General features: G+C 41.9%; 2 protein-coding genes across 2 annotated transcripts; one reads left to right on the top strand and one right to left on the bottom strand.

Moving 5' to 3' along the window:
- Positions 1-350: 350 nt before the first annotated feature.
- Positions 351-6376, top strand: LOC108641567 (myelin-oligodendrocyte glycoprotein-like). Its single transcript, XM_018083916.1, has 4 exons — positions 351-378; positions 902-1237; positions 2312-2347; positions 5562-6376. The coding sequence occupies exons 1-4, from the start codon at positions 351-353 to the stop codon at positions 5663-5665; spliced, it is 504 nt and encodes a 167-aa protein (XP_017939405.1). The 3' UTR covers positions 5666-6376.
- Positions 6377-14385: 8009 nt separating this feature from the next.
- On the bottom strand, positions 14386-21391 carry GATD3A (glutamine amidotransferase like class 1 domain containing 3A). The gene is given in 8 exon segments (XM_018084310.2): positions 14386-15356; positions 15957-16113; positions 16296-16388; positions 17470-17589; positions 17731-17844; positions 18606-18658; positions 21190-21252; positions 21254-21391. Coding segments are annotated over 8 exon segments (780 nt in total). The 5' UTR covers positions 21305-21391; the 3' UTR covers positions 14386-15227.
- Positions 21392-22286: the final 895 nt, after the last annotated feature.

Raw genomic sequence — 22286 nt, 5'->3', positions numbered from 1 at the left:
TTAAATGAACAGTGTGTGTAAGTGCTGTGTAGGTGGCTGCCTGCCCTGCCTGTGGTCCTGTGTGTTCACCTGCAGGCCACCCTCATCCTGGCTCTTGCACGGGCTGGAATTGGTTGGTAAGGCTGGTAACATCTTTCCTCTTGTGTAGGAAACCTACAAAGTTTCCCCGAGGTCTTGGAAAAGTCATTTAGGCAAAGTGGAAATGACAGACCCTTCTTTCTGGGCTACTGGAGAATAATGCCAGAGTGTGAAACCACAGGACAGGTACAAGCAAGAGTACAACAAGCCAGATATGCAGAGAAAAGCCCTGTTCTGTCAGACCCCCTGCAAGATGCCACAGGAGAAGGGAGATGGGGGGATCTAGCACATTCTTTGCAAGTTGGGAGTCACAATCTGAAAGCCAAGCAATGGGAGTTGGGGGATACCAAACCCATCCAGGAGTTTTCTCCTGCTGGTCTAACACTCACTTTTCACACTTATCCTTTTATTTCAGCCAGACTTCCTACAAAAACAGAACTTTTTAAATCACGTGTGCCCACCTTCACTTCCTTGCATCCCCTTTTCCTCTTGTGAACTGACCTATTAAAGTCAAATCAGACACTTGATCTCAAGCCTAAGATCCCCAGAAGCTGGGAATAAAATCACCAGCTAAGGAGATGAGTTCAAGCAGAAACCACACTGCCAAAGTGAAGGCAACTTGCACATAGCAACATCTGTCCTGCTGCACAGCTGGCTGGGCACTCAATCCTGGCATGTACGACCTCCTGCCTGGCTGGGAGCAGAAGAAGTGGGAGGAAGAGTGGCAATAATGATGTCATGAAGCCAAATTATAGGAAAGCTGTTGTCCCTGTGTCTCTACACACTGATGTTGTTTTTTACTGTTGCCTGTTTTTTATTCCAGGTCAACCAGAAACATGCCGTGCATTTGTTGGAGAAACTGTTGTTTTGCCTTGCTCCACCACCCCTCCTGGAGAGCTGATCTTCTCCAAGTCAATGCTCTACTGGCAGATCGACCAGAAGATAGTGCACTTTTTTCAAAAAGGGCAGGATTCACTGGGGACCCAGGACAAACGTTTCCGTGGCAGAACCAGTCTTTTTTTGGACCAGATGAAGCACGGCAACCTTTCCTTAAAGATCTCCAACGTCCAGTTACAGGACAATGCTGAATATACCTGCATCTACAAACAGGATGCAGATCATCAAACAAAGAAATCTAATATTAAACTCAGTGTCTCAGGTAAGACTCTTTTTTAGTTTGGCCATATATGGCCATTGACTAGGATGACTTCAGATTTTGAAGCAATTTTTCACTCATTCTGTTCGTTCTGTTTCATTCTGTTCCTTGCTTTTGTGGGAAGAATATGTGAGAAAGAAAAGAAAAAGCCTCTTTGTCAAGGTTTAGCACAGCATATCCACAGAAGCAGCAGGACTCCTAAAGGCAAACCACCTGCCTCTTCCCCCTCCCTTTGTAGGACATTAGGAATTCTGAGGTCTCCCCAGATTTAAGCATTTGGTTGTTTGTGAATTTGTGCTGTCAAAGTCCAGGCCATAGACCCGTGCAGACAAAAGACAGCCAGTTGCTAGTTTCCTTTTCCCTTGCAGCTGGAAGATCTGGGTCTGGTGACAAGGCTGGACACATGCAACAAGAATTACTATTTTTCTTCTTTAGGAAAATGAGTGAGACCATAATACATGCTTGAATAATGCCAAACCACGGAGATAACTTTTGAACTACGTAAAAGCATGGCCACCAGAAGGATGGGGCACTGGGTTTGACCAGTTGACCCACAGGAAAAGAAAGTTAAAAAAAGGGGTATATACATCAAAACAAATCATATCTTTTTATGATGTCTTATTTGAATAAACCAGTTGGAAACTTTCATTATGGTCAATCATATACATTTAATTCTGCTTAAAATAGAAAAAAATTGTTTTCAAGTAATATAAACCCTTTAATGACTTTCTTTTAATGCACATCATTCTAAAGAAAAAAAGTGCTTTTAAAATGTAAAGTGAAACACTTTTGTTCAGGACATTTCACAGTGAAATATTTTGTAGTTTTCAAAATGAAAAAAAAAGTGTTTTGGAAATGCATAATCAAAATATTTCCATCATCTAATTTTTGGGAGCAGTAAGGTGTCTTTTACTCTGATTTAATTCTGTGATCATATTTAAACTTTCAGTTTGTTTGACAAATGTATTCTTACCCAGGAAAGAAACCCAAAACACTAGCCCTTAGATCAATTATCAGTACACTTTTTCTGTTCTAGGGTCAAACAATTAACTTTGATTCTTGGGGTTTTTTTTCCAGCCCCACCTAGGACTGAGGAGACACCTTTTCCTTCTGGTAAGGCAACACTCCTTAATTTACTAAGTCTCTGAGTGATTATCCAGTTCTCTATTTTGAATTTGCAAGATTGGTAAAATCTGCTAAATGGAGAAAGTCCAATAAACTCACAGAGCTTGTTCTCTCTTGCTAAGTCTGGCAAAATACAGCTGTCCCAGACAGGGAAAAATGTCTCCACCACTAAGACAGACCTAGACTGCAGGAAGAAGAGTCCTGAAGTGCTGACAGTCACTAATTCATAAAGCTACAATCACAGTATGGGCATCCAAAAAATCAGTAAAAACACAAGTAACATGGAAGGCACTCTGTTCTGGGAGTTAAGGGCTTTGTAAATTACCTTGGTATGAATGAATCCCAGAATCATCAGGGTTGGAAGAGACACTCGAGGTCATCCAGTGCCACTGTCACCCCAGCACCACCATAATCACCCCTAAACTCTGTCCCTGAATGCCACATCCAGATTCCTCTTGAACACTGCCAGAGATGGTGACTCTACCACCTCCCTGGGCAACCTTTTCCCATGTATAATCACTCTGTCAGTGACTTTTTTTTACCCATCTGATCTGAACCTCCCTTGGCACAACTCAAGACCATTTCCTCTCGTCCTTTCACTTGACATATGGCAGAAGAGACCAAGCCCCACCTCACTACAACCTCCTTTCAGGTAGTTGTAGAGTTGAGCTACCAGATCAAGAGATTTGAGGGGTCCTTTTGGTAATAAATATTCCAAAACCAGACGATTAATGACTCCACATAAGCTCTTCTGGGAAATTCAGGCAGATTTCATCCAAAGGCAATTCTGAAATATAGTGCAGATGCTCATATGTAGGTTTAACCATTACAGAGAGGTAACTACACCAAGGTCATTTGGAGTGAACACAATACAGAAGGGATGTCCAGCTTGTACATACCATCATCAGTAAGTTCTCCCTTAAAACCCTTCCTACAAGCCAAATTATTCTTATTAGCTCTACAAAATCTTAAATTGGTGTCAAACCTGTAACAATTCGTCATATAAAATCAATAGCTGCAATTTGTATCTCAGTGCAGGTGAAAGATACGATCCTTTACATATAACAATAATTATATCGCAGTTAAATTGATAAGTTCAGCCACAATATGACATTACAGACAGATTAGGCCACAATAAACTCAAACACAAACTAAGAAGAGAAATGTACCAGTGTTTTATCTCATGACCACACAGAAGAAAAAAAAAAAAACAAAAACAACAGTTTTGTGCTTCATGAGCAAAAAACAACTTGAAGAATTACAGGAAATATCCATTTTTAAGACCTAACTACTCTAACTGGTTTAAAGGTCTTTAAAAAACATGAAGTTAAATTTGAGGTGGTATTATGTGGCACAGCACCACATTACAACATTATAAAAGCAAACAGCTGTAATATCTCTTGCTGTTACTTCCCACAAAACAATAATGAATTATCAAGGGTCAAACTTTTTAATTAATAGCAATGGAAAATCCTGAAAACCAAAAGATAAGTAGACTGTATTTAAAGTGGTATATATGTTTGACTCAGCCAAAAGCTTCCTGAAAACTTTCCCTCGTTATAAACTATTTCCTATGAAAAAGTATTTTCACTGAGGAAAAAAAAATGTATTGGGACAAAGGGTGAGTGTTTCATTTCACTATAGGAGTACAAACTGAATTACACACTTTTGACACCTGATGGTTCTTGTACTGCTGGATTTCGAGGGACTTGGGGAGGAGGACAGAACAAAATCCTAACCCTCTAAATGTAATTTTTTGCAAAAGGGAAAAAATGTCTCCTGCTATCACCATCTTTTAAATAAAACCATCAGCCACATATCCCTTTTTTCTTTTTTTCTTTTTTTTTTTTTTTTTCCCCAGCAATTTCTTAAGAAAGGGAGGAGGAGAATCTGTTTTTTATTAGTTTTTATTTTGGAAAGGACTTAGAAAAGTTAAATGACCTGCTGAGAACAAAGGCATTATATGCAAATGGTTTTCACTAGTTCTCATAGACTCTTCACAGTCAACCAGAGCAGCAGATACTATATCTTTATATAAAACAGAAACAGCTTTGTTTCATTTGGCTACATTGATTGGCTTGATTGATTTGTTTTGCTTTGGCTACATTTCTGCTTTTTTGCTGGATTGATTATTTTTTCTAGTTATTTTAAAGAGCTGAATTGTATTGTCACTCTGCTTGTCTTGCGAGACTCCGTCTGGGTCAATAAAACTTGTTTAACATTTTTTCTGGGAAAAGTGAAATGGCCTTGGCATGGAAGAGGGCACAAGAGGCCAGGAGACTTGCTATAATCCTAATTTCAAAGTGTTACTGAAGACTAACTGATGTTTACTTGCTCTCTACACTTTAATATCACATACTTCTTCTAGGAAGAGGAGGGGGAAGCACCTCGACTAGTGATGAGTTAACTACAATGAGATACTGAAAGGTGATACCACAGTGATAGGAAGAGCCCTCAGGCTGTTTATATAAAAATCAATGTACAGCCTGATCTTCCAGGAAAAGGACTTGAACCTGAACACTTAAAGGAAAAATTTCTCTTCTGTTTAAGTCAGGAGTTCAAAATATTATTTTCCTGGTGTACCACACCCAGCACAGGCTGCAGGTAGCACCTGTGCCAAGGGTAATTTGTCCACTTGTGGGTTACATACAGATAGTGATACACAGTACTGCTACCACCTGAGCATCTGTAGCCTAGACTTTTTAACACTTATTACCATTATTTATGGACTCTTAATCACAGTGTCTACGTCAGAGCCCGAGAAGGAAGAATAGTAATGTATTTTTATCCTAGAATCATAGAACAGTTTGGGTTGGAAGGAATCTTTAGGATCATCTGGTTCCAACCCCCCTGCCTTGAGCAGGGACACCTCCCTGTAGGCAACTGGCTGGTTGTTGTTTTTCTATCAGGATTTTAAACAATTCTTAGTCATCCAGAAAATTCAGTTGCATTCATTGTTGCTGAGTTTCTGTACCTTTTCTATGATGGGGAAAAATTTATTTGTCACAGTACCTTGAGACTGGCTTTTCTGGATGGTGTGCACACACACAAAAGGGGAATTTTGAAAATGAACCAAAATCCACATCAGTTTACAAACACTCTTCCATCAATGCACTCATACAAAATGTATCACACAAACTTCAAATACACTTTTTGTCAAGTCACCACTTACATGCCAACTTTCTCTTTTTTAATTTTTCAGGACAGAGTCAGATTGCCTCCAGAAGCCCTCCTGAAACACCATGTCTGGCTGTGTTTTCCCTCTCTCTCCACCTCCTGGTCACACTGGGGGTTTGGCACTTGTAACCAGGGAAGCCAACCTTGTCTTTGGGAAGTTCTCCTCACCAGGGGACCTCACTGGGCAGAACAGGCCTGCAGGTTCCAGAGCCACGTGACAGAAACACCAGTCACTGAAAACAGACTGCGCACTGTGTGTTTATGTCCCACATTTGGTTCCAAAAAACCAAAGGCAGCAAAACTCTGAGGTGGTAAATCTGCTTTTTCATTTGGTTCTTGGAGTCCAGTTTTAGTGCTGCCAGTGTGAACATTTTAGTTTGTGGGTTTGCTTTAATGACAGGATAAAAGACTCACAAAACTACGGGGTCACATTATAACTGACCCCAGTGAATCATTTTGCTTAAGATCTCATCTGCTGTCCTTCAGAGACAGCTGAAAGGAGGAGCAGGAGTAATCACCGTCTGTGTCAGACAAAAACTGGAAGTTGCAAGGCCCTCCCATTTTGCGAAACATAAAAGAAGGAAACCTTGTGAAACTGCAGCCTGTGGAACTTTAGCTTCTGTTTTCACTCTTCAGCATCATGGGCCATCAGTAAGAACATTTTTTTTCCACAAGAAGCATAGTATTTATTCAGCAGAAGGGTGAAGCTGATTGAGAAAGAGGATGGAAGTTCATAAAACATCAACACAGAAGAAGGAAGTGATGTATTACTACAAAGTCCACTTCTAAATCAGCCAAAAAGCTTTAGAAGGCTGAATTCAGTATTTTCTCTTTTTGTCATGAAGCACTGCTCACAAATGTGAGCATCACGGAAAAGCTGGATACTTAAGCTAAAACTGTGCAATAAGAAATTGTTACTGTGACAATGTAATTTAGTTAAAAAGAGCACCTTTGGAGGGGGGGGGAAGTATTTAAAAACTCATCAGAATCATCGTAACTGACACCTATGCAAACTAAATAGGTTTATTTCTGGAAATGTTTGATTCAGGTAGCGTAGATGGTCCTGTGTAAAACTTAGGTTGGAAGGATCCTGCATACAAACGAAGTGCAGAAGTTTTATTTCAGGCCAGAACTGCAACTACCCTGTTTCACAGCCAAAAAGCACCCAGAGGACAGAACCACTCCCCTGGGCTGGTGATCAGCAGTGACTGCAACACTTCCCTCCTGGCTGAGCCCTCGAACAGGGGGAGTGATTCATAAGGACGTGCATGAAGTCATTTTGATTTGGAACAGTTGCACCTTTTTCTTTCAAAGGAAGGAGAGGAAGGGAATAGAATAAAATAGAACTTAAAATATTATCCATTGAGGTAAAGGAGATGGTCACCTTTGACTTTTTTAACAAAGGGCCCTTTCCCCATGGTGGGGAAGAGAGACAACATCCCACGCCCAGACTGTGCTGCTGCTGCAGTGAAGCTCAGCAGGTACTTGGCTACCCTGGGTACAGAGCAGCTCAGTGCAACAGCTGGGGTTCCCCTTCACAGAAGGATTTGAATGTAAGAATTGTACATACTGTGATTGTCTTTTTGTGTCCTACCCTCCAAACGTTTGTCTCAGATTTCATGTATTTTTCAAAACGAAATTTGATTAAAAATAAAAACCTAAACAAAACTAAAAACCCGAATGAGAGCAGTCCTTTGGTCTACAAGAGTTATTTCTTTGTATTCCAGCTGTTCCTACACTCAGCAAGGCTCCTCTGCAATCAGAAAGTCCAAAAGGTGATATCTGGTTAGATCTGTTGGTCCTAAAGTCTGAACTGCCTGCCCTCATCTCAGGGACCATATGACTTCTAAAAATCTATTAGCCACTCAAGCAGCCCTCCACTTTACAAAAGGTGTAGAATCACAGAATTGTTTAGGTTGGAAAAGATCTCTAAATGTCATCAAGTCCAACAATTAACCCAGCACTGCCAAGACCACCACTAAACCATGTCCCTAAGCGCCACATCTACAGATCTTTTAATTACCTGCAGGGATGGTGACTCCACCACTTCTCTGAGCAGTCTGTTCAAATGTCTGACTGCCTTTTCCATGAGGATTAATTCCTAATATCTACTCAAAACTGCACCTCTCCTGGTGCAACTTGAGGCCGTTTCCTCTCATCCTGTCACTTGTTACCTGGGAGCAGAGCCTGACCCCCACTTGGCTACAACCTCCTTTCAGGTGGTTGTGGAGAGCAGTAAGGTCTCCCCTGAGCTTCCTTTTCTCCAGGTTATCACCACCAGTTCCCCTCAACCATTCCTTATAAAACTTGTGCTCCAGATCCTTCACCAGCTCCATTGTTCTTCTCAAGGAAGGTTTGTTTTCTTCTAAAGGAAGGTCTGCTCTTCAGTGGAAGGCCTTTGGGGTGCTGGCCTCGAGGCAGTCCCCATGCCCCAAAGGATATGGGGCTGTGCTTGCCCTTGGTGGCCATGCACTGGACACAGCTGGGAATGGCAGTGGGATGAAATTACTGATGAGGTTATTCACATGCAAAGGAGCATCTTTTTTTTTTCTTTTATATTAATGAAAGAAATGATGAAAACCAATCCTCTCACAGACGCTCAGTGATTAATTGGTCTGCAAAACTGGTGCAGTGAGTGCAGAAAGCTGCCTGGTTACGTCTGCTCAGTTAAAGAATCTCAGCATTTTGATGCCAGCTGTGTGTGGAGAGACAAGCCCTCACATGGGTCCAGACATGGCTCTGATGGACCATCAGGCAGAGAGAGACTAAAGACAAATTCCTTGCCAGCAGTGCCCCCCATCCAGAGGGCTGGTAGGAAAATACAGTCTGTCAGGAGCAAGGACTTCACACCATATCTAATTTATCAGCTAAAGCCCATGTTTTGAGTTACACTTGAAACAAACGGGGAGCCAGTGCATTTTAAGACCACACTTCCCTCTTTGCAAAGGGCCCCACGAGACAAAGGGATGTTGAAAAAGCACACCCTGAAATAATTTGTTTTAGTTGTACTAATTGCATTCCCATACAGTGTTGTATCTAGCAAGGATCCAGACTGGAATTATAAAATTCTTTGATCACTGCACTGACTGCCACACCAAAAAAGGCAGGTCACATCTTTTAGCCATTGCAGATGGATATTTTTTCAGACACGGAGGTGTAACTTGGCCATCTTCTTCCTTTAACAATCTCTTCACCTCCTCTCCCCTCTCCTTTCCCTTTACCCTTTCCATTTTTCCTTAAACCTTTTCCCTTAACCTTTCTTTTCTAAACTATGGCCAGATCTTGGGTTTATATCTCATCTCAGGTGCCTTCCAGTCACACTGTACAGAAGCCATCTAAAACCTCTCTCTCCAATTCCTCCCCACACCAGTCATACAGCTCTGTCTTTCACCTCTTTTAGACTGACAGGCACTGTGCGAATGCTGATTTAGCCTTTAGTAATTACATACTAAGAACAGCATTTTTCTCCACTTTTACATGGCATCAAAAAGGTGTTTCCATAGTTTTTGAGGAAGGAAAGACCTTTGACAAGAGTCACAAATGAAAACTGCAACAAAATCGTTTAAATTCAACTAATAAATAGGCATTAAGCACATTTGCATGGGGGTTCACCTGTATTAATAGTCAAAGGTAAACGGTAAAAGACAATTTCTTGAATAAGGCCAATAGGTTCAGCTCCAAAAACACTTTACAGGACTCATATCATAAAGGTTACAGGTGGTAACAGGATTTTATTGCATTTTTCTCAATCTGTTTCAGAGCAGATGCTCACAAGCATTAACATGGGATGCACACGTAGCCAGGAACAGGGTGATGCAATCCCCACTTTAGCCTGAAGAAACAGAACTTGAAGCCTGGCAAAGTCACAAAGAACTTGAAGCCACAGAAAGTCACAAAGCTCTTGTGGTGTGGGGAGCCAGATGCATGATTATTATTATTATGGAAAAAATATAAAACTTTGCTGGAAACAGGAAACTGACTGATGCACAAAGATGGCCCCAAGAACATACTGAAAATTTTTCAGAACGTGATTTTTCTTTTTTTTTTTCTTCTGATAATGAATTTCTTTCACTTGAATTTTTAAGTTGGCATGAAAAAAAAAGAAAAAACCCAGAATATTCCCACATCTGTTTTTTAATAATTTTTTTCTCTCTTTTTTTTTTCCTCTAAATTACTTTTTTTGTTTCAGCCTTTGAGAAGAAAGGGCTATCATCAATGTCACATATCACTAAACATGATACCCTCACAGTATGGCACAAGAACACAGGCTGAGCAGTTCCTGTCTCCTGAAGAGCAAGACTTTTAAGAATGAGGATCTGAATTTTAAAAAGAGGAAGAGGAGGAGGAGAAGGAGGTGCATGGTATTTTCCAAATTATTACACTTCTGGACACCAATCCTTTTTGCCCTCCAAAAATTGCTCTGCTGTGCTTCTTGGCCAGAGATGGGAAGAGAAACTGAGCCAGGGCACAAGTGGTGACCTGGAGGTGCAAGAGCAGCAGGTAAGAACTGAGCTACAAGGGAACAGAGGAGCCCTGACAGGGGCTCTGCTCAGTGATACAGAGGACAGAAATAACACATTTATTTCATTGTTGTACCATCCATCTGTATGAGCACCTCCACTCAAAAGTGTGAGCTGTGTGACTGTAGAAGGGCCTGGATGCCCTCTACATGTTGTTTACAACTCTACTGTTTAGTACTCAGATTTGCAGCAGCACTTGGGATGTTTAAACATCCCTGTTTATTATATTTTCCCAGAGCTGTAGTTAAAGCCATTCCCAGGGATTATGTATGACAGTCTTTCAGATTTCCTGGGAGAAGTTTTGAATGACTGGCAGACCTTGACTTGTCCTTCCTTCTCTGGGTGGTGACACAGCAAGTGTCTGTCTTGAAAGTTCACTTAACATGCAGAACATGGGCAGCACATACTTCTTGTGGTTTTTTTCCATTTCATTGTGAACAAGAGGGAGAGCTTTGAAAACTAATGAGTACAATAACAATTCACACATTTAAGGAGGAGGAATCTCCACTTCTCCCACTTCTAGTACCTTGGTGGCCCACACCTATGTATTCCATATGGCAAGAGCATAAGGCTGATAATCTACTGCAGTAAAGAAATTTTTAAGATGTCCTTGTACATTATTCTTGCCAAAGAATGGCTGTAAAAGTGAGCTCATTTTTTTCATGTTTGAAAGGGACACTGGTAAGAGACAAAAAGGAGTTAGTCTGCTCATCTTGTACTTTATCTAAGTTTACAGTGAGGCCAGATTAACTGGTCAGTGTTTCCCTCTGTGAGCTCCCTTTCGTTCAATATGATGTATGGAAATGGCTCACACAGAACATCAGCGAGAAATAAGTGTGGATATACTTGATACAGAATCATAGAATGTTAAGGGTTGGAAGTGACATTAAAGATCATCTAGCTCCAAACCCTCTGCCATGGGTGGGGACACCTCTCACCATTAATTCAGCTAAGCCTGAGGACAGTCATTCCCATAGTATGACACTCAGCAGTTGAGAAGAGTACTAAAAAATACTGAAAACTAGCAAGGAAGGTGATTATTTTAAATATGCATCATGAAATCATGTGTCTCTGGGTGCTGCAATCTTGCTGCAACTTCTGTTTCAGCTTCTGGGATAGTCCAAGTTTAACCCCTTCTTTTCCCCTCTCTCTCTTTCTGAAGAGATGTTGATGTCACTGAAATCACTGTGGAGAAAACAACCAAATATCAGCTCCTTAATTCTTTTGAGGGCTAAGGCTGACCCACACCACATGCAAGCTTCCCCTCAGCCACTTCAAGCCACAGAAAGGAGGAAGAAAACCAGCTCAAACAAAATGCTCAAGCCCTGGAATGCAGGCAATGCTCAATTATTTGCAGATGGAGGATTGTCTAAGCTCCCACTCTGAAAAAAAAAAAAAGACACATATACATAAAAGATACTGCTAGCTTGGAAACATACAGATGCTTCAGGAAACAGTGTGTTTCCTTCAAGGGGTATTTCTTGGCCTGATAAAAGTCCCTCCCTACAAACCTTGGTAATAGGTCATCTGGGCTATAACAGCACTAGTATTTAAAAAAGCAAACAAGTAACAAAACAACCCCCTCCAAAGCACCCCCATTAAAACAAACCAAACCAAATCAAACCAAACCAAAACAAAACAAAGCCCACTGTGTACTTTTATGACTTTATACTACACTGTTCCTCATTTTTTCAGTTATAGATATCACAGGAAGGGTTTAGAGCTTAATTTATGTATATTTGCTATTATACTTTCAGGGGGATAAATAAAAGGTAACTGTGCTGAAGAAATGAGTCTTAACAAGACAGCGTGACAAATGCATTCATTGCAATGGAATAAGATGCCTTATTTATTTTTGTTAAACCAGTAGGAAGCAATATTTGTTTTACTCTCTCTATGCCTCCAAAATGTCAAGAAAACAGTCATACAGAGTTGTCCTACTTTCCAGCTGTCGTACAGCTGGAATATTGTGCCTGGGTAAGTGAAACCCTGCACAGAACATTGTTCACCAAGTGCCCTCTGCTGGCTTTTTATTCCCAGAAAAAAGTGTCTCTACTGTAGCCACGAACCGAAGGGTAAAAACGAAAAGGGCTTTTCAATCCCCAACCCTTATTTCTGCTTTTAGAAGAGAAAAGCACTGCTGTCAAATTTGTGAGCACTTGTAACAACCCACAGAGCAACATTTCATAAAACTGGGTTTGTGTGGAACCGAAAAGGGGACAAAAAGGAGCAGGAAGAAACACAGCTCCTCCCAACCCCCCAAAGTTAACCCCATCACAGCTCTAGAAAAGCAACACAAGCAGGAACACATTTATTACAACTGCCTTTCAGCAGGACAAAGGTCTTAAATGCTTCCTGAAGATAAGAAATGTCAGGAATCCATAAGCCGGGTGTTCTGTGCCTTCTCATGGAGGCTTGGAGAAGCCTCTTTCACTCCTTATTTCTGATGGCATTTAAAAGAACATATTAATCATAAACTTCTATTCACTTGGTTCAAAGTAGCAAACCCCCCACTAGCTCCTAATAGCCCCTTGGAAGGAAAGGAAAAACCCAGCTTGGCAAGCAAATGTCTCTATTAATAATTCTCAAAACGCACATGGAATTTCCCTCCAAATTTACACTGGCTGAAATCCAAGACGACAATCCTATCTCTTCTGCTGAAGTAAGATAGTCTTCTATCAATAAAACAAAAAGAAAATACCTTGAAAAATGTGTGTACCAAAGGCTTGTAGTCAAGACATTACTGTGAAATTAGAGAGAATGAAAAAAAGGCAATTCTGCTACATGATTCTTTCTCCCTTAAAAAAACATTGTGTCTAAATTCAGAGAAATTAAATAAAGGTAAAAAGAAGGTCTAAAATGTGAGTATATCTGAAAATAAAACTTTGTCCCTGATTTCCCCAGTCCACATTTTTGTCCCATCCCCAGTAAATGCCCAAGCTTCTAGCACTGACAACAGTGTGGGCAGCTTGCTTTTTGTAACTACCTTGAAAGATGTTTCAGGCCCTGAGAAGGAGCTGGATCCTTAGTTACTCTTCTTACAACTCACAGCCCCAGCCCTCAAACAGTCACTGGTTTGAGGCCATCATTTGAGAGTGCTGCTGTTGTTTAGCAGTGAGCTCACATTAGGTGAGCTGTTCAATTTGCACACTTGATTGTCAGCATATGCTACTGTGACAATCCAGTCTGGATTGTCACCAAGTCAGGGATGAACATGAAGGTATACAGAGGATTATTGGCATCTTCATGGCTTGGGTGTCTGGATTCAAGGAAGAATGTCAGAGGACTGTAAAGAGGCCCCATCTGGATGATCTAACCAGCAACATGCAACAGCTGGTCACTGCATGGTAACAGCAATGCTTTGAAAAATCATCATTTGTCAGGGCACCTGAATTTGAGATTCAGAATCTAAGAAAGCTTTGTGCCACCACAGCTGCACTTACCATGGGAGAAACCCTAAATTCATACACAGAACCCTGCTGTGGCAAGGGAGTTAATGGGAAGGTTTAACTCAGAGGAAGAGTTGAGCTCAATTTAGATCACTCTTGAAGCAGAGGGGTGCTGTTAACACAGGCAGCAGCTTTTCTCCCTCTGCCCCGGGGATTTCAATACCATTTCTGTTTTGTGATACTTTCTTACATTACCACATTTCTTTTAAAACTCCTGCTGATGTAGGAAAGACATTCACTTTAAAGAGTTGTTACATTTTATATGAACAATGACCTCCCATATTTTGCTAAGCCTCTGTGTATAAAATTGATACTAAAAACATCCACTTTGTACAAGCAAAACTCAGAGGAAAGGTTTTGCACTCAATTATATATAGGCAGTGTTTTAAATTCTGTTTCTTCCCAACTTGATAATTTCATGAAGAATTTGATGGATAAGCAAAAAAGATTTCAGAGAATGTCCAAAACCCACTTCATGAACCATGCCTGCTACCATCATGACTTTGGTTTCTGTGTGTGATTCCTCACTGGATGTGGTGATCTGCACAGGGAATCTCTAGGAAATCCCTCAAGAAAACACTGCCAGCTTTGAAGAAGAAAATCCAAATCATCTAAATCCAAATGTGGGGTTTTTTTAGTGACAAAAAATTAGAGGCTCCAGAAGCAAAAAAAAATGCTCATTCCATGAACACTGACTGAGCAAGCTGAGCATGCCCAACATTCATACTGGAACTTCACTCCTTCTCTTTGTCATTTCATAATGCAATTTCACAGTTTCTGCTGGATTCTATATGAAAAAATGTACCAAAGAAGTGAACTGAAATGCAGAAAAACTGCTAAAATGCACCAGTCAAACAAAAGTGAAGCGACAAGGATGACATAAAGGCAGAAATTAATTTATTTATACATCATTATTCCAGACATTCAACAGTATTTCTTTGGAGAAAGCTTTATTACCCTAAAGCAGGGGAGGTTAGGATAATTTGAGGCTGCTTTTTCCATTCACTACTAGTCATACAACTGCTTTAACACGGATACTGTCCTTAAAAGTTGTGCGTCACATCAGCGGATATTTTCTCCTTCATTTCAAGACCTTTTAAAACTATAATGGGCCAATGGATGAATTTTTCAAAGTGCTACTCTTGTGGCAGTTGTGTCCTGCTGCTGACTGATATTCAGAATAGCTTTTTAATTAATACCAAGCTAAATTAAGAAGTGGAAGACGTCTATTCCCTCAACAGCTGATCCTGGCTTGTAGTTCACAGACACAGGCCTGAGCAGATAAACCTTGAACCATGCACTCATTCCTCTCTACTCCCATTCTTCAATCACCACATGTGCTGCCACTACACGTGCCAAATCCCTACAAAATATCTGCCCTCAGCTTCTGAAAGGGCCTCCAAGTCTCTTTTTGCCCTATTAGAACTGACTTGACACTGGTGCATCGAGAGGACTTGTTCCAGAACACACACCCACGGTTCTCTCCAGCTGGAAAAGGCCCAAAAAAATGCTCTGTGTCTCAGGCCAGGCTCCTTGTCCTCTGTAAGGCCCCTCCCTCAGAAAGGCATGGAAATTCCTGCAGCTGGGAATCAATCAGCTTGGTATCAGCATTCACTAGAGTGTGAACAGGTCAAGCAGGTGAAAACGTTTCCATTGGTCCATGATATATTTAATACTATGTCCTAAATTTAAACATTTCTGGTGTTGTTGTTTTGTTTTTTTTTATTTGCCAGTTAGTTTTAGCACATTCTTTACCATTGCCCCGATGCCATCGAAGATATTGTGTAATTCTGTTTCACACATAAATGCTGGGGTAGTCACCACCTTGTTTTTTGTATCCACGTGAGCTTCGTAAAAAGGGAGTTAAGGAAAACACAGACATTTTGTGTCTGCAAAATGAACCAGCGCTGACAAAACCTCACAACTCCACTATCCTATAAAAAAGCACCTCCAAATACATTATACCACTCAGCTGCAAAGACAGCTGCAGCCTATAATCCAAGATAGTAGAAGCTATTTTTGCCAGAAATACAAACACCACAAGAGAAATCTGTGGAAACACAAGAAAACCCACAAAATTCACTGACTGTGATGTCTCTGAGTACAGTCTGATTGCAGCACTAGCTTTCAGGAAAAGAACAAAGATCTCAAAGAGAACCAACCAGTTGTAACTTGTGCAAGTTTTATGTGCAGACTCACTCAGTATTTACTGCATTTCCAAGTGTTCAAGGGAGTTCCAAGGCAACAACTGAGAATGATACTCTGACTCACAGCTGTGCAGTTACACAGCTGTACACACAAGACACTGTTTCTAATCCTGCACTGGATCACATGTTATCTGCTTTACACTAAATATTCTCATGAAACTCTAAGTGGAAAAGCCCAGATTCATTCCTTTAATGACACATTTCCAAACTGTCTCTCAACATGAAAATTATCAGGAAAGGATATAGTTACTTCTTTCACACAGTGCTTTGCTCCCAGCTCTTTGATGGCTCCTGCAGTCCCAGCATAAGGCCACTTGCCACCTTCCTCTTCTTCGTGGCCCACAGTTACTTCAGCACCAGAGAGAACCTTTGCTGCCAACACTGGGGAAATGCAGCACAGGCTGCAACAGAAGGAATTGTAACTCTACACTCTTTCAAAACTTGCTAATAACTGAAAAGATTCAAATGGACACAGCCTTACACATCTGAAAGACATCACAAGGCAACTTCCACTCAGAGTTTTCTTAGCTGCTTCTTTGACAAACACCTACACACACACACACATCTTGAAAAACATACGTACCCAATAGGTTTGCCTGCTTTGTGGAAGTCCTTCAAGACTCGTTCAACTTCTCTGTTCACCTTGCAATCTTTCCCATCAACAGCAAAGGTTGATCTGTCACAGGAGGAAACTTTATACATAACTCAGTATAAACCTACAGAGGTATCTGCCCTGAGACTGGCTCCTAAGGGTCATCACAAACTTAACAGCTTCTAAAAGGTGGTTGAAAAAGTCTCTAGCTGACCATCAATGCTTTAGCCAAAATGCTTCACTTCCAAGGCTTTGATTTGTCAGAAAGTTCCTTACTTGATATAGACATCTAGAAACAAGAATTATGAAATCAGCTCTCTAGGATTACTGAGAAGTGGAACAGCAATCTTTCCAAAGAAGAAAAAAACGTAAAGAAGAAAAGGGAAATAACATTCATGTTTCTCAAAGCTTAAAAAAAGCTAGGTTTTTTGAACTAGCTATTGTATTATCATTACTAAGGCAAGGGGGAATTTTTTTGGTAGGCAGAGAGGAAGAAACAGAATAATAACACTACAAACACCTGAAAATATTGAAGTTCTACCTTCATTTCCCTCAGTCCCCAAATGAAACACCTCTAGGTGTAGGAAAATACATAAACTCCAGAATTCTCACCATCATTGTTCAGAAAATTTAAAACAAGACAATGGTAAGACTTTAAAAGGAGTTTTGCTTTTGAAGTAGGAATTACATATGTAGTAAATAAGGCCATTTATTGCTTCCTGATTTTACTGTGTGAATCACAGTTCTCGGAATCACAGGATGGTTTGGGTTGCAAGGGACCTTAAAGATCATCCAGTTTCAATTCCTCTGTGGAAGGTGTCCCCCATGGGCAGGGACACCTTCCACTAGACCAGGTTGCTCAGAGCTCCATCCAACCTGGCCTTGAACACTTCCAGGGATGGGGCATCCAAGTTTCTCTGGACAACCTGTTCCAGTGCCTCACCACCCTCACAGTAAAGAAATTTTTCCTAATATGAAGCCACTTGCCCTCGTCCTGCCACTCCAGGCCCTTGTAAAAAGTCCCTGTTCATCTTTTCTGTAGGCTCCTTTCAGGCACTGGAAGGCTGCAATTAGGTCACCCCAAAGCCTTCTCTTCTCCAGGCTCATTACCAAAAGTTAATTAGGAATATTTAGTTGAGGAGTCTAATGCTTAGTTGGCACTCACAAGTTTTTGGCAGCTCCAAATCCACCAGGGAATATCACAGCATCATGGTCTGCTGTGGTCAGCTTAGCCAGGCTTGCAATTTTACCACGAGCTATTCTTGCAGACTCCACTAAAACATTCCTTGAAGAACCAGAAATAAAACAATGAGATAAACTAAGAATCTGCACACAGAATGGCATGAATAAAGTTTTGTCAGAGGACAAGGAGGAAGGGAGGAAGCAAGAAGAACAGTCACAGAAAACACATGAAACACAGACTTACCTTGACTCAGCCTCAGCTGGTTGCCCCTTACTGTGGTCGATGACATGCATCTGAGGAACATCTGGAGCATACATGTGAACCTCAGCTCCCCCACGACTAAGGTGCACCAGCACACTACAAAAAAGGAGATAAAACACGCAGAAAACTTTAAAAGAGAGGCTTTACCTGGCCCCTAAGTCTTGCTACAAATATTCCACCACCTGATTTTGAAAGAAGAGGAAAAAAAAGACACATCCTACCAAAGCATACTGAGCACATAGAAGCAAAATCCCTGTATGGAACATCACAGTGCAGAGCAGAACACAAAGCCAGTTGGGAGGCAGGGTCAGGTAAGCTGGAGACAAGTCATTTTGTTTGGTGCTTCCAAGAAGGCAACCAGGAACAATAAAAGCTTCCTTTCTCCAATTCCCAAGGTGTTATGGAAGAGTCCCACACTTAATATACCCATGTGTACATTTAACCTAGGCCTAGCTGAAACATCTCTTATTAATTCACAGTAGGAGTTAATAATTCAACTCAAGTATTAACAATTCAACAAAAAGTAGTAACAGGAACAGAAACTCAAAGTGATTACAAAATTAAGTCTGTACTTAATTCTCTTGAGATTGATTCTGGAACTCTGAATTTCTGCTTCTGAAGAAAATACTCTCAAACTCTTTGCTCTGGCATCACACACATCGTGCTGCATCTTTGGACAATCACTGAGTAGTGCAAGAACACAGCCTGAGCTCCCAGTTATGCTGTGAGGAAACTGTGAAGCTTCATCATACATCTTTCAGGGTAATTTTGGTGGCCAGAGACAGCAAAACTAAATTAAACAGACTGCTGCAGTGTAACAGAGACTATTCTGGAGCCTATCTCATAAAGCAACTTACGCCGAAGCCTCGTGGATTTCTGTGCCATCGTAGACGCCACAACCAGACAGGACCTGCAGTGAGAAAATCAAGAGTATTTCAGGTGACACAAAACTTCCTACAGGACCTTTCACAAGGTAAGATGAAAACAAACAAAAAGGATCAACAAACAACAAAAAAACCTCCCTTCATCCCCCAGAAGAACAACTTGGCAACAAGCTCTTTACTAATCCAGTGAGCATGATGCTGTGAGCACTGGAGTCACCATTTGACACACTGCAGAACTGGCATTTCCTATTTATAGCAACCCATCACAGGGGTCACAAATAACCAGTGTTTATTTCCTGGCTTATTCCTCAGTTAATAAACTGATGTGTTATCCTTAGGTATGTTTTTACTGTGCACACAGTGGGTTGTTCTCAGTGTCATACATGAAGTATATGAAGTGTCCACATTCATGTGAAACACCTTCTCAGCCAGATGCTCATCAATCACAAGTGGGATAAAAGTGCACTTTGAGGTGGCACTGAGAATAAACTACTTTACCTGCTGCTGTATTTTGTCTGAGGATCTGCATGAGAGATCAACAGCTAAATCACTTTGAATGCAATAGTGCAATTATGCTGCATTAGCCATGCTTTTCCTTAATAATACTGGTAATAATACCTTAAATTTGTTTATACACACCAAAGGATAAAAAGCACAAACAATCATCTACCTTTGTGTGAGTGGAGAGTCTTTGACAAAGTAGAAAAGGAAAAAACATTTTTAAAAAAACAGAGGGGAAAACCATTATAATAACAAAATAAAACCAAAAAAATCCAAAGGATTATGTAGTTCCTGAAAGTATATTGATGAACTCTTGTGGGGTTTTTTGTTTGGCTGTTTGTTTTGAAAGAAAAAAATCCAGTTAGGAAGTCAATTTCCTTTCCTCTTTTTTTTTTTCTTCTTTTTCACTTTACTCTTCCCTCCTGGTTTTACCTCAGTTTTTTGAAGCTCGAAAGTTTTTAATCACAGACACATGAACAGAAACCCAGAACTGAAACTGTCTTAGTTAGAAATGTTAAAAATGTTACACTTGAAGGGGCTTTCAGGCCCCAATACCCAGTTCTCTGCTCTCAGGGGCATGACATGCCACCACCACTTCACCAAATGAGCAAAATCCATGAATGTTCTTCTGTCCATGTTAATCCTGTTCGGATATTTAAGAGCTGCCTTTGACTTCACAACCTTTTTATTTTATCTTTCATTTATTTTAGAGTGAAAAACAGATAAGCAACTGTGCTGTAATTATCTTTCATAAGCAACACTTTTTAAATGTTGTTGAAACTCACTGAAACTGAAATACTAAAGCACTGTCCTCTTCTGTTATTTCAGTACTTGTTGCCAAATCTGTTTCCTACCTTAGTCAGAAATTTATGTCACTAAATGTCAAAAATAACATTTGTTTTCCCCTCTCTATTTAAAAAGCTGTGACTTGCTAAAATGACAGCATTCCTGGTGGGTTACCTGTTAGCCATTTGGACCACCATTCTGCCCATTCCAGAGCCAACTCTGCCCCAAACAGACTTCTTCGTGCAGGTAATGCCTTCTTATCTCTTTATGTTTAATGCCATCTAGACTACACAAAGCTCAAGCTTCAAGGGCTGTTCACTGAGCTCCAAAACTGTGTGTCCAGATGGGACACTACCTACAGCCTTGATTTCCCTTTGACAACCTCTGGCTCCTCCATCTCCTGGCTTTCTTTTGTATCTGTGACATGTTTCATCTCCTTCCTGCAGAAGAGCACAACCCAGCCTAAATATTTTCCTGTGTGCTCTCAGAACCTCCCCCAGTCACATTACAAACTATTTCGAGTTCTCCTGGGCTCCTCAGTACAAGAGAAACATGGCCTTGCTAAAGCAGGTCCAGCAGAGGGAAACGAGGGTGATTGAGGGACTGGAGCACCTTTCTTATGAATAAAGGCTGAGGGATCTGGGGCTGTTCAGCGTCGAGAAGAGACGCTGAGAGGGGCCCTCCCCCAGGTCTGTAGGGGCTGCAGGGAGGGGGCAGAGGATGGACCAGGCTCTGCTCGGGGGGCCCAGCAATGGCACAAGAGGAATGGGCAGGAACTGATGCCCAGGAAGTTCCACCTGGACACGAGGAAGAACTTCTTTCCTCTGCAGTGACCGAGCACTGAACAGACACCAGAGAGGCCGTGTAGTCTCCCTCACTGGAGATATTCCAGAACCGTCTGGACACAGTCCTCTGGGATGACCCTGCTGGAGCAGGGAGGTGGGACCCGATGACCCACTGTGGTCCCTTCCAACCATTCTGCGGTTCTTTATAAACCAACTCCAGGCCAACAACAACTCCACAGACGTCAATTTTTACGCGTTCCCCACTCCTGCTCTGCCTTCCTCCAAGTTTCTCAGCTCTAGGCGGGTTTCTCTTCCCGAATTCAGCTTCTCCCGAGGGTTTCCAGCTGCCGCAGCCACCGGGCGATCCTTTCCCGGCCCCTTCCCTGCACCCGCCCCACCGCCGGAGAGACCCCCCTGCAGAGGGTGAGAAACAAACCACCGCGCTTCCCCTCAGCGCGGCCCCCGCGGCTCCTCCATTAACTCACCACAGCGACGCGGGCGGAGCGGCGGCGCCGGGCGGAGCAGTGGAAGGAGGCGAGGCCGCGGTCCCGCCGCCCGCCGCAGAGCGGTGCAGAGGGCCGGGCCGCGGGAGCTCAGCATGGCCAGGCGGTGGGAGAAGGGAGCGGCGGAACGGGGAGCCGGGAGCAGGAACGGGGAGCAGGTCAGGAGAAGGCGGGCGAGGAAGGGCCGCGCTCCGAGGCCGCCGCGCCCTTGGCGGCGCCCCCTGGAGGCGCGGAGGGGCCCCTGAGGGCCCTTGTTCCCTTCCCGAGCCTCCTTTACTGGGAAAAACAGTAAAAAAAAAAAAAACAACAAACATGGAAATAAGCCCTCGGGACTCGTTTTGAACACAAGCCTTGCAGCAAGAGGCACCCTAGGCCAGAGCTGTTAATGAAAGTGGGGTAAACAACACACAGGGACAGCCGCATTGCTGCCTCTCTGTGACCCTGTGAAATACTGGTTTTTAGTGTTTCTTTTACCCTTCCCATTTGGTTTTTACTTTTTCCTTCTTTATTAAGGAAACCAAACTACGGCCATCATGAGAAATTTCCTTGCTGAAAGCATTGTCAAGCATTGGAATGGGCTGCCCGGGGGGGTGGTGGATTCACCATCCCTGGAGGTGCTTTTGGACGTGGCACTTTGTGCATGGTCTGGGTGACAAGGTGGTGATCGGTCAAAGGTTGGACTCGATGACCTTGGAGGTTCTTTTCCAACCTATTTCATTCTGTGATATGTATAAGAAAGACAGTCCTGCTGAAATACACACAGACATCTGTATCTGATGTCAAGGTGCAAGTCTACAGGTACGGTCTCCACCTGCCCTGGAGGTAGGGAAGAGTTGCTGCTTCCAAGCCTGGCTCCAGCCAACCCAGAGGCTGTCAGGCTCACAAACCATACCAAAAAGCAGAAGGATCAAGCCAAACTTTGGACCCACCAAATTTAAAACCTCATACTTGAGTTTTCATTATTCTACCTGTGACTATGGAAGGGCACGAGGGAAAATTGTATTTGCTTTCCTGTGCATTATAAAATTTGTTATAATTACCTAAAAGAATATTCTGCTCTAAGAAAAACAAATCACTTT

This window comes from Manacus vitellinus, unplaced genomic scaffold, assembly GCF_001715985.3.
Source record: "Manacus vitellinus isolate BGI_N305 unplaced genomic scaffold, ASM171598v3 scaffold_7_pilon, whole genome shotgun sequence".
In the NCBI taxonomy this organism is placed as follows: Eukaryota; Metazoa; Chordata; class Aves; order Passeriformes; family Pipridae; genus Manacus; species Manacus vitellinus.
This window is presented reverse-complemented; position numbering and strand designations above follow the sequence as displayed.

Bases quoted from the DNA above. Each gene is read 5' to 3' on its own strand.
- LOC108641567 (XM_018083916.1), top strand. From the start codon at position 351: ATGGGGGGATCTAGCACATTCTTTGCAA. The intron at 379-901 runs GTTGGGAGTCAC...TTTTTATTCCAG, and splicing joins ATCTAGCACATTCTTTGCAA to GTCAACCAGAAACATGCCGT. The intron at 2,348-5,561 runs GTAAGGCAACAC...TTAATTTTTCAG, and splicing joins GGAGACACCTTTTCCTTCTG to GACAGAGTCAGATTGCCTCC.